The sequence below is a fragment of the Alosa pseudoharengus genome, unplaced genomic scaffold (genome assembly GCF_046254945.1).
Source record: "Alosa pseudoharengus isolate Yale_2024_CS ecotype anadromous, Long Island Sound unplaced genomic scaffold, YU_APseudo_1.1 YU_APseudo_1.1_scf_24, whole genome shotgun sequence".
In the NCBI taxonomy this organism is placed as follows: domain Eukaryota; kingdom Metazoa; phylum Chordata; class Actinopteri; order Clupeiformes; family Clupeidae; genus Alosa; species Alosa pseudoharengus.
Genome location: NW_027468689.1, coordinates 4,921,407 through 4,933,444, shown reverse-complemented (window position 1 = coordinate 4,933,444; position 12,038 = coordinate 4,921,407). Strand labels below are relative to the sequence as shown.

Below are 12,038 nucleotides of genomic sequence, written 5' to 3'. Positions count from 1 at the left end.
TTGATATGAAACAATTTAAATAGTAATCATGAAAAACTAGCAATGAAAGTATTGCTTCCTCAGTGCCCACTAAGATCCACAGGAAGAATCAGGACAACAAGTCATTTAAAATATAAAAAAGGAATTCATTGTTTTCTTTTACAGTCATCAATTTTGGTCAGTGATTCCCGGGTTACTGAAACACCAGGGAACATGATACTTGGTGGCCACTCCCCTAAATAACTAGCCCTACCTGAACCGTGGCACCCAAGATGACAAAATATTTATGGTATGTTAGTCTCAAGAGCCCGCATCAACCTAACCCATACCCACTCATTTGTGATTTGCACACATAAAGTACATGCACGCACACATGCACACACACGCACATGCACACACACACACACACACACGCACGCACGCACGCACAGTCACACACATACAGACAGGCAAGCACACATACACATAAACACATACAGACAGGCAAGCACACACACACACACACCCACCCACATGAATGCAGACACATAAATACACACACACAGGCACGCATACGCATGTGCGGATGCAAACACATGCACACACACACACACACATAAACACAAAAACACAGGCACGCATACGCACATGCACACACACAGACACACAGACACACTCTTATAAACAAAAGCAAACTCACATATACACACACTCATTTACATGCACATGAGTTGTAGGAGATGGAGACAAATTGACAAGCGTGATTTATTTTTGCGAAGAGAATATGCAGGACTGAGAGGCGGTCATATGTTGTACCGCTATGCGGTACATCTAGTTTATTGCTGCCGTTACTCATGTTACTCTGTGGGTATTAGTTACAGAGGACCTGACACGTCAAATGCTGGCATATCGCGTCATTTAAAATGAAACTGTGTTAAGCAGACGTGAATGGCAGGCTGAACAGATCTGCAACAGAAGGAGGTTGCTATGTTAACTCCAGCTGCAAAGTCAGCCATCTTCACCAGCTAACACGATAATCCAGTTACTGTACAACAACAGTATGACAGTTACAGGAAGATAATCGCTCAGATTTTCACATTTTTATTAGGCCACTTGAAAATAGGCTATGGCTAGGCTAATCACTGGAGGTATTTTAATATTATGTTTGTTTTGCTAATGCTTAGGCGAGGCCTCCCTGTGGTTTTGATCAACCTAATAATCTTTGAAATGTCAACTGTAAACACTAAGGTGAAATGCATTGAAACTGACATGCCACCAGAACAGACGTTTTATCGGCTTTGAGGTATAATAAAGTCCCCAGTCTTGTAAATTCACATTATGTAACATCCATAACGTCACATCCATTACGCACCATTAAAGGTTTTAAGTAAGAAAGGGGCACAATTTGGTCATCACACTTTACATTGATATAAATCAGCTTTGCACAGACACTATGGACATTGTCGCATCAACACTGTATGTGTAGCATAAACTCTTCCTATAAAACGTTATGGATGTGACATGGCCATGGAACTTGCTGACTTAAAAACAAAAGCCTTACAAATGTAAGGAGTTGTGCTCTTAAAGGCAAGCTGAGCATAGACATTGCTCTACCATTCCCTTGTCAATGTGGAATTTGTCAAATGACACAATTTGTTTGAACCTTGGGTCCATTTATCCACTTTTTAAATATGTATAATATTACCATGTGAAAAATGTTGTTTCTGGTATGGTTGCACACCATATTTATGATGTGAAAAGAGTGTCATTCTCCATCAAATTCAATCAGATCAGTTACAAACAATAAAATATAGACCTAAATGAAGATTTTAACAACAGTTCTATTTGCGTATGCACAACTTTTTTTTCCATGGTAAGGATGACCTTTGCATGGAATTACCCTGCTAATTAATGATCCAATTAATTACATGATCGTTTATTTCATCCCTAGATGCTGTTTCGACACCCAGCAAACCTCAGATATACTACTGCCGGTCATCTAACATGGAGACCTTCACATGTTGGTGGCATCCACTCGAAAATACCTCCAATAGCAATGAGAAGGTCAACTACACATTTATGTATACTACAGAGTAAGTTGATGACTGTAATTTTCTATTCTTTTTACACCACATTGAAAACATTTACTCTATGCCTTAACAAGTAGAATGTCTTGATTCATTTCGGAACTATTTTAGAGATCTGAAACACACCACACACCACATTCATAGTTTGAATGTGGGTTGTTCTCTTACAGTTGAAGCACTTTAACATCACCTTGGATACAGTAGATTGATTCACTGCCTCGCAGCCTGTATTGCAACTTGCAAGCCTACACAACCTAACCCAGTCAGTAGGCTACTTAAAGGAAACCATGGGTCTAACCTATACGTTTTTTTAAAAATTATGTTAATTGCCGTAGTTTTGAGTAAGATTGTAATATAAATTTAAATATATAAATATAAATAAATAAAAGGAAGTACCGTATAGCATGTTAACTGTGTGGGCAAGCTCACTACATCAAACTGGTCACATTTGATCTCAGTTGTAGTAGCCATCTCTTTCAGATGCCAGGATCAAAACTTTAACTCTGTGGTCTCTTATTCTTGTTGCCTTCACCTGCATGTATGTCTAGGAGCAACCATAAACCACAGGAGTGTCCAGATTATGTAACCGGTGGGCCCAATAGCTGCTACTTCGACAAGGCACACACACGCGTCTGGGAGATGTATTGTATGAATGTGTCTGCAATGACCAGCAGAGGGACGTTCACCTCAAACAAACACTGCTTGGATGTGGCTGACATTGGTAAGCTGTGCTATCTTATCCTGGTGTTGTTGTTATAGAGCCTTTTAATCTGCTTCCTACAGCAGGTGAAATGTTCAAAACCAATGCAGATACTTTGAAATGAATCAGACTTTAGCGTAAAGCTCTACAAAATGTTGATTTTAAGCCTTTTTAAAACTTTTAAATGTTTTGTTTGTTTGTTTGTTTGTTTTCTATCAACAAGATACCATTAGCTCCATTTTTCTGTGTCATTGGAAATGCCTTAGGAATGCACATGTTTGTTTCTGCAGCTGAAAGGCCTATATGATCCTGATGTTGTTTTACAAAAAGCATCATTTTACAGGGATGCTTACAGGTTGATTACAGGTTGATATTGTGTCACAAGGGTTTTCACAGGAGTGGTTTAGTCTGTAGAATAAAGTAAATAATCAGTTTGACTCTTACCTAGCCTACATATGATACCGTAGTCTATGTGTCTGTATCAATTCTAAATAAGTGTTTGTTTTGATAGTGTCACACTACATTGAAACAATTGAATGCACCGATTAGATAGCAAGCCAGATGATTTCATATTTTTTCTTTCTCTCTGTTTTCGCATGAATGCAATTGACAATGGAATACTTCCTCGACATGACTTCATCATACTCATTCATTTTTTTTTTTCATCTTTCTTCTAGTGGAAATAGACCCACCTTTCAACTTGACGTATACTTTGATGAACGAAAGTGTGGGAGAAGCAGGCCGCACCGCTTATGTGTCCTGGTCCTACCCAATCCCATCACATGTGCACATCGGCTGGATAACGCTGGTCTACGAGCTGCGGTTCAGACCAACAGCAGACCCAGACAACTGGAAGGTAGGATGAAAGTGGAACTTTTTGCGTGTCAAGTCAAAAATTATTTATATAGCACATTTCAAACACAGGGGTCATTCCGTGTGCTTTATATAAGGACTGAAGTACACAGAAGGTAGAATAACTAAAAGACAGATTCAGAATTGAGTATGGAAAGAGCATGCAGATGGACTGTCATCAGACAACTCGATGTTAGCCTTGTTACCCTTACCGTCGCTGTTATATAAGGTTCACACCGACACATGTGGTAGCGTCAATTTCTTGTGTCATTTACACAGCGTTTCCGAAAACAGCTGACAGTTCCAAGTAATCAAACAGTCAGACATAACATAATGCTCTCAGCACAACAGAGCAACTCAATACATCATCGAACACTAACTCAATAAATGACGATGAAACACTACGTGACATAACACTCTCCCGCCCCCTGTCAGCCCCTCTGTTTGTGTGTTTCCACTCACGTGACTTAAAAAGTACTAGTCCAACGTACAGGGACAACAGATGTAAATTAGCCTTGTGGTTATAATCTGGCCCAATTACTATATATATTGAGCATTGTCCCTGTCAAATAAACGTAAATAAAAAAAAAAAAGTCCTTCAGATAATAGGATTAATAGGTTAATAGGAAACTAAATGTCTGTGAACTGCTGTTTATCTGTGTGATGTTGCCATGTGTTGTGATATACATTGGTGTGGTGTGGGGTGTGGTGTGTATGTGTCCCTCAGGCCAAAGGTTTGCTGTGTGAGGGACTGATGTGCACACTTTTTGTTGTGGTATAATACTAACTCTACCAGTGTATGGTGAGGGAGAGAGTCTGCAGTCTCTTCTAAAATCTGAACCTAAATGTGAACTTCTGTTGTGTCTGTGTGATGTTGTCATGTGTTGTAATACATTGGTGTGATGTGTGTGTGTGTGTGTGTGTGTGACCCTCTGCAGGTCAAAGGTTTGCTGCGTGAGCCGCAACTAGAACTACTGGATCTCCCAGCAGGCAGCTATGAGGTGATGGTCCGCTGCCGATCCAAAAACAACAAGATCTGGAGTCAGTGGAGTTCCCCACTCATCATCACCGTTCCATCCAGGCATGCAGGAGGTATTTAAAGCAGTGTTTATGGTTATGTTTGTGTTTGTTTATGTTTATGTTTGTTTATGTTTATAGTTATGTTTGTTTATGTTTATGTTTGTGTGTATGTTCATGTTTATGGTATTTGGCAGACTCTGAAGTTAAAAATAGTGTCAAATAAAGTTGAAAAAAAATGCATATGCACACTTTAACTGTGTGTGTGTGTGTGTGTTTCTGTATTGCTGGTAGCCTACTGTAAAGAGACTTTTGAAACAAAGATGAACACTCTAGTAATGACACAACTGTACTTCTTGTCCTTCTTGTTTCTTTTGACTGTCCCTGCGCGTGGTGCAGCAGATCGCCTGCTTGCACTGATTTTAATCACTGGAGGAGGGGTCATAACGTTCCTCATCATTGGCTTTGGAGTCATGCCACAGAGCAAAAGGTGAGAATCAGACACCTTTAAATGCTGATATTACCTTTAGATATACACACATAGATCATATGTGTGTATATCTGTAACTGTTCTGTATTAAAGTAGGGTCTTTAGTGAATGAATGAATGCGTGTGTGTGTGTGTGGGCGTGTGGGTGTGTGCACGTGTGTGTGGGTGGCCGTGTGGGTGTGGGTGTGGGTGTGGGTGTGGGTGTGGGTGTGGGCGTGGGCGTGTGTGTGTGCATGTCTGTGTGTGTTTGTGTTTGTGTGTGTGTGTATGCGTGTCTGTGTGTGTTTGTGATTGACTATGTTTTCTATATTTACAGGATTAAAGCCCTTCTCCTTCCACCTATTCCAAAACCACACATAAGAGGCCTGGACCCTGTACTTCTGAAGGTACATATTCCTTCCCAGACCCTTCACCCAAAAATGTTACTAGTTCTCACGCAAAGCACCTGATCATTAAAGCAACCATACCCGCTACATACACTAAAATATAGTGTTTTGATTAGAGTGTTTTGTTTCAAGATCAGGAATTGTTGTTTAGTGGTTGATGGTAGCCCATTGCCTCCCCAAAACTGTGATGACTAGATAATACATCCCTTAGTGATTTAAATGAAGTATTAAAACAAACTTTTCCGAATATAATTTCATTTGTCTATCTATCTCTGTTTCTTTAGAAGGGGAAAATGGAGGAGATAAATCGACACTTTTCCTCATTCCATGGCTACAAATCCCCGCAGTACCGCGAGGAGACCTGGTACCAGGTCTACACAGATGAGAGCTCGCCTCATGCCTGCAGCGGCGACACAGTGGTCCCAAGTGCAGAGCAACCTGTAGAGCAGCCTGCCTTTCCCCAGAGCCAGCAGCAGCCAGGGCAGACGGTGCAGACCAGCGTGGCATCACGCAACTGTCTTGGTGCCACCGCCGACTCTGAGCCCTACGTCACAGACACACACACAACAACGTTCCCTCCGCCAACCACTGTTGCCCCATGGGTCGCAGGTTTCGCCCCCTCTCAACCTCCGCAGTTCGGCCCCTCCAATCCTCCGCAGTTCGGCCCCTCCAATCCTCCGCAGTTCGGACCCTCTCATCCTCCTCCGCAGGTCACCTTTCCTCCTAATATGGGCTACAGCTTGATCGTTAACTCTCCCCACGGTGCTATGCCTCTCTCACATTTGCCAGCCCTGCACGACTTCTACACCTGTGTCAGTGTTGTTAGCTCCACTGGTGCAGTTCAGCTGGTGCCCTGTATTCCGGGAATGTCCCGAGATCAGGCCAACATGCAACAAGGGGAGCAGGACTCACAGAAGAACGGCAAACTGGTGGAATACATGGCTAAAAAGAAGGAGGAGCTTTCTAATGGAAGTGCCTGTCTGAGCCAGGGAGAGGTTAGCGGAATGCAAGGGTTAGAGTCAGAGCTGGCTACAACCCTATTATCCCAGCCAAAGTAAAATGTTGGTATGTTGGTTTATTATAAATATAATAAAAGTTCATACTTTATAGATATATTCACACATACACACTAAAAATATATGTGTAGTCACACCTACATAAAATTTACTTTTATACAGTGAATACACAGAACTTGTGTAGGCCTACAGTACATGCAATGTGTACAGTTCTCAGATCCACAGACCTGACCTGACTATGTCTTAAAGAGATTAGCCAAGTGAGAGGTGTGAGGAGGACTATGGCCTCAATCCTCTGCGTTCTCCTATTCACCCTTTTGATCTGACGGTAAGACAGGGTCATGAAATCAACTTGGACCAAAGTGAGTTCCCGATTTCATACTGCCACTACCACTTGACGCTCACAAGCTCAGACATTTAAGTAATTTAGTCTTGAAATACAACTTGCAACCAATTAGCCCTGGACAGAACAATACTGAAAAGTAGGGGGTGTAGGGTGAATAAGGAGCTGTGTTTTGAAATCCGGCGTATGTTATGCCTGTGTTTTAAACATTAAAGGAGAAATCAAGCCGAAAAACGACCAAAATCAGTGCTACCGAATTTATGTAGCTGCAGCTAATGGCCAGTACTCCCATTGAGCTACAATGCTAGGTCTGGGGGCATCATCTAAATGTGTTTTTTTGCCTTTTAACAGATTCAAAATGTCATTAAAAGTTCTGTGCAACATAAACAGGGCCCTTACGTGACAAAACGATGCGTTTTCAACTTATTATTGTGAAGAAACCTCAGCATACTTCAGTTTCCACCAGTTGCTTCCAGGAAAGCCCAAAAGAGTCTGTTTTAGAGCTCATGCTGGCTTCACAACGTAATTAAACAAATTAATACGGCCATATTAACGACTATGTAACTACATAGAAATGGTCCAAATGATACCTGAGCTTACACGTTACTAAAAGCTAACTCTATTCTCGAGTTGTTGCAGGAAAAGGTAAGCAGAGTAGTGTGCAGATGTGACAGTACAAACTTTGAATTTGAACAGTTTCTTCACAATTAATAAGAAGAACATTGTTTTGTCACGTAAGGACCCTGACATTTTGGTTCTGATAAGAGGCAAAAAGGCACGTTTAGATGTTGGCCCCAGACCTAGCATTGGCATTAGCTGCAGCTATTCCAGTTAGACCCGATTTTGGTCGTTTTTTTCCTATCGGCAGTACTCTGCGATGTCTAGCGATCAAGATCCGTGTAAAAATCGGCCGGATTTCTCCTTTATGAGAAAGATTGGGTCCCTTTTTTTTTTTATCAGAGATTAAGAGAGTGTTTTTTTGTTGAAACATGTAACCAGTGTTGGTCAAGTTACTTTTAAAAAGGAATTAGTTACAGTTACTAGTTACTTCTTCCAAAAAGTAACTAAGTTAGTTACTCAATTACATATAAAAGTAACAAGTTACTTCAGAAAGTAACTATTGCGTTACTTTCAAGTAAATTTTTAAATGCTCAAATGTGACTCCACCTTCACCCCTTTTTAACGGAACTTAATACATGTATAAGTAAGTATATATATAAGTATATATACTCTTTTGATCCCTTGAGGGAAATTTGGTCTCTGCATTTATCCCAATCCGTGAATTAGTGAAACACACTCAGCACACAGTGAACACACAGTGAGGTGAAGCACACACTAATCCCGGCGCAGTGAGCTGCCTGCAACAACAGCACCACTCGGGGAGCAGTGAGGGGTTAGGTGCCTTGCTCAAGGGCACTTCAGCCGTGCCTACTGGTCGGGTTTCGAACCGGCAACCCTCCAGTAACAAGTCCGAAGCGCTAACCAGTAGGCCACGGCTGCCCATGTGCATATTCAATTATGATAAATCTGAATATTATAATGAAATGGACACTTAAAATACAATACATTATTAACAGAAACAATGTACACAAATCTAAACTATTTTAATGTTGCTGTGGGACAAAGTGAGACTAGCCTCTAATCAAATGCCATGAGATATTATGTTTATATAGTGGATCGATACAAATAACACAATAAATGTTTTGGAACTTTTGATATTTATTGCCCCTCAACAGGCCACAACTGGGCAAAATTCAATTGTGCTTGTTATACCAAAAAAGTAGAACAACAGTGTAACAACATGAGGTGCTTTCGATGTAGGCCTAACTGAAAAGTGCAATGTATTCACTACATACCTGGCTACCAGTTTGTTCAGTTCGGTGTGGTGGGGCCTTAAAATCAAGCTTCAGTTGCTTAGGTTTTGTGGCACTGTCTCCTTCTCCTTTGGTGGTCTTGGCCACTAATTTCGTGGAAGCATACAACGTTGAAAGATGTTTGAATTAGGCCTACTTGACCATTTCACAATTACATTTGTTTCATTTCTTGGAGGGGAAAGAAATGGCTATACTTCTATTTAGAGAAGGCTACTTTTGGATTATTTGGGTTCGCCATACCTGTTTCTCATTGACTGACTCACTTGTGTTGTTCGTTGTGTGTCTGACTATGCGTTCTTTTGAACACCCGCCCAACTCTACCTCTGATTGGCTTACCATGCAATTTTACTCAACCTTAGCCAATCGTCAGCATTTATGCGCTTGTCTCATGCACTGCCCACTAACCTAAGGACTAACTAAGGAAGAACAGTAAAAAAAGTCTTCTTTGCCTCTTGGCTCAGAGATCTAGTTGGTCTGATGAAAAAAAACAGCTTCAAACTGTAACGCAACGCATATTTTGGCAGTGACGGTAACAGCGTTATTAAGATGGGAGGAGTAATTAGATTACTCGTTACTGAAAAAAGTAACGCCGTTATTTATAACACAGTTATTCCTCTCACTGTCATGTAACTTGCATTGAAGGCCTTTCTTCAGAAAATAACTGGCGTTTCTGCCTGCTGGGTAAAGCAAATATGCTCCATATGGTCCCTTTATTCTCCATGCTCCCAGGTGGCATACCAACCCCAAAACACGCCACTGAGACTTTCAAAACACCGTGAACAGAATGAAACATGCAGTAATGACAACATCATTTCAGGAGGAGTGTTAATTGTAAATGATTTATTTTCACTGTCTACCATCTTGGCGTTAAGTTTAAGGATGGGAGGTATGGGTGAGTTTAGTCTTTAATGTCACTCTCATCGTACAATTGTGTATAATCTGACATATATGATGTTCTCTGATTTTGTGTGTCACCCCTTTCTCATGAAGTTCCCTGCTCAGTAAGAGAAGCTTCAGCTGAGTCGCTGAGTCACTAGTATCCTCATGGAAATTTTGCTTATTTCCACTTTCTTTGATACCTCCTCACAAAACACATGTCGACCTCATGGAGACATTACATTCAGAGACTTCTGACTGCATCCAACATAATTGTACATACACACACACACACATTCACTCACTCACACACACAAACACTCTCTCTCTCCTTCTCGCTCGCACACACACACACACACACACACACACACACCAAAGACCCGAGAGTACCATCATACTGTCCTGCATATACGTGAGCTGACCGAGTGGAATAAATTAATGATCAAGTGCATTACGAAAAAAGTGAGTGCCACTCACCTGATGAATGTAATTGGCAAATGAAACACTTACATGCTGGCTACAGGAAGGAACGTGGCATGGGCTTTAGCAAGTGATTTGAGATTACAAAAACATAAAGTGCAATCATTTATGAGGAACTCAAAATCGAAAGATCTTTTTTTTTTTTTGCTTAATAACACTGCACAACTGGCAGCTGATTTCATAATTACAATTTATTGGGCATTCTCCAACATGATGACAAACCTGCATAATTTGTGGGTACAAGGTTCTCCACATCACTATTTTAGTACTCTAAACTAAATATGAGTTTTTACACTAAATAGTATTCAAGTGTATAGAGCGAATTCTCTACACACAATGCCTTCATGGGAATGTTTTGATACAAGCATGCCATACTCGTGTGAGTATCTCCTGAGAGGAAGCGTAAATTACAGGTATAGATGATTAAAAACACAGCTATTTTTTTTTATAATTAGGGCAGTGGTTGTGCAGAGTAGATATATATATATATATTCAGAGTGTCAATTCTCAGACATCAGACTAAATATTATTTCTTTCTCAATGAAAAGTCTCAAGAAAGAAAATTTTTTGCATAGCTAAATGCAAGGAAGTAACATACTTTCTATATTATTGTCAATCTCTTCAGTTTGTTGTAAATTAGAGTTCAGCGGACAAGAACAGGACAGAGATTTAACAGAATGACCGTGTATGTAAGACAATCAAGACCATGATTAACTGTGTACTCAGGGCAGCAATGCAAATCAGGGATTTAAAACAGTTTGTCAACAGGTGGTATTGTAATGGCATGGATGTGTGAATGGAAGGATGTAGTTCAGGCAGGGGTGGAGACATGAGAATGGGTGTGTTGGGTAGTGTTCATTTTGAAACCTCATAACTTTCTATAATGTGAAGTACTTAATTTACTATCACAACTGACCACTCCAAACCGTCTCTGTGTATGTGTATGTGGTAATCTCTGTAGTTTCCATGTGATGTTATCTGTATGTGCTTATGTCCTGTTTTGTTTTCCGTGCCTTAGAAATGTGTTGTTTATAGATTTGGTTCACTAATTCTGTTTATGCCCTTACTGATGAAAAAAAAAACAGTTTGGTACAACACAAGCACACGCATTGCACTCATCAAACAATATATGCAGATACTGAAACAACCAGCTAGTCTTGTAAACACAGGTATATTTAAAAATGACGTGATTTTTGTAGCCTGTATTTTTGTGCTGTTTGGGACTGAAGTCTGGTCTCCTGTTTATTTCTCACCTTCTGATGGCACTTTACTATGTTATAAAATAAAACCATATGGTGGCCCTACTGTGTGTGGATCAATTTATTAAACTCAGACACAATATCATCAATCTTGGATATTAAATAAATTCTCAGAGAACACTGATTTGTACAAAGAGTCTTTTACCATGGTGTGTAATTAAAAAATATTGTTTAAATGGAGATTTGACCCCAAGTTATTTAAGTAGGTTATACTTTTTATACTCTTCTCACACACTTCATTCTAGTCTGCTTAAAGCCAGTTTGCACTATTATGTAGAGAAAGTATACATCCTTGTTTGAAATCTTCAGTTTCTTGGCAATTTTTGTACAAATCATTTCACAGAGTGAAAATATATTGTCAAGTTACAGAAGAACAAGTCACTCAGTTTCGACCCCCACATTAAATCCCTCACTAAAACTGCATTCTTTCACCTCCGGAACATTGCACGCCTTCGCCCCTTCCTTTCTACCATGCACAAACCCTGGTTCACTCCTTCATTACATTTTACCAGACTACTGCAACTCCCTATTCATTGGCCTCCCCACTAAATCACTTCAAAGACTACAATACATTCATAACTCTGCAGCCAGACTCACGCATGCCAAGAGATCTGCACACATCACCCCTATTCTTTCTCAGCTTCACTGGTTACCGGTTCTGTCCCGAATCAAATTCAAAATTCTACTACTCACTTTCAAAG

At 40.3% G+C, this 12,038-nt stretch overlaps 1 protein-coding gene across 1 annotated transcript in view; it reads left to right on the top strand.

Moving 5' to 3' along the window:
* Nucleotides 1-11,425, top strand: part of crfa4 (cytokine receptor family, class I receptor 4) — a 43,327-nt gene extending 31,902 nt beyond the window's left edge. Inside the window, exons 3-9 of the mRNA XM_076302902.1 lie at nucleotides 1,910-2,051; nucleotides 2,594-2,766; nucleotides 3,423-3,601; nucleotides 4,536-4,689; nucleotides 5,014-5,104; nucleotides 5,420-5,489; nucleotides 5,774-11,425. Of these exons, the coding sequence (XP_076159017.1) occupies nucleotides 1,910-2,051; nucleotides 2,594-2,766; nucleotides 3,423-3,601; nucleotides 4,536-4,689; nucleotides 5,014-5,104; nucleotides 5,420-5,489; nucleotides 5,774-6,547 (1,583 nt within the window). The 3' untranslated portion in view covers nucleotides 6,548-11,425. The remainder of the gene's footprint in view (nucleotides 1-1,909; nucleotides 2,052-2,593; nucleotides 2,767-3,422; nucleotides 3,602-4,535; nucleotides 4,690-5,013; nucleotides 5,105-5,419; nucleotides 5,490-5,773) is intronic.
* The last annotated feature ends 613 nt before the right edge of the window (nucleotides 11,426-12,038 follow it).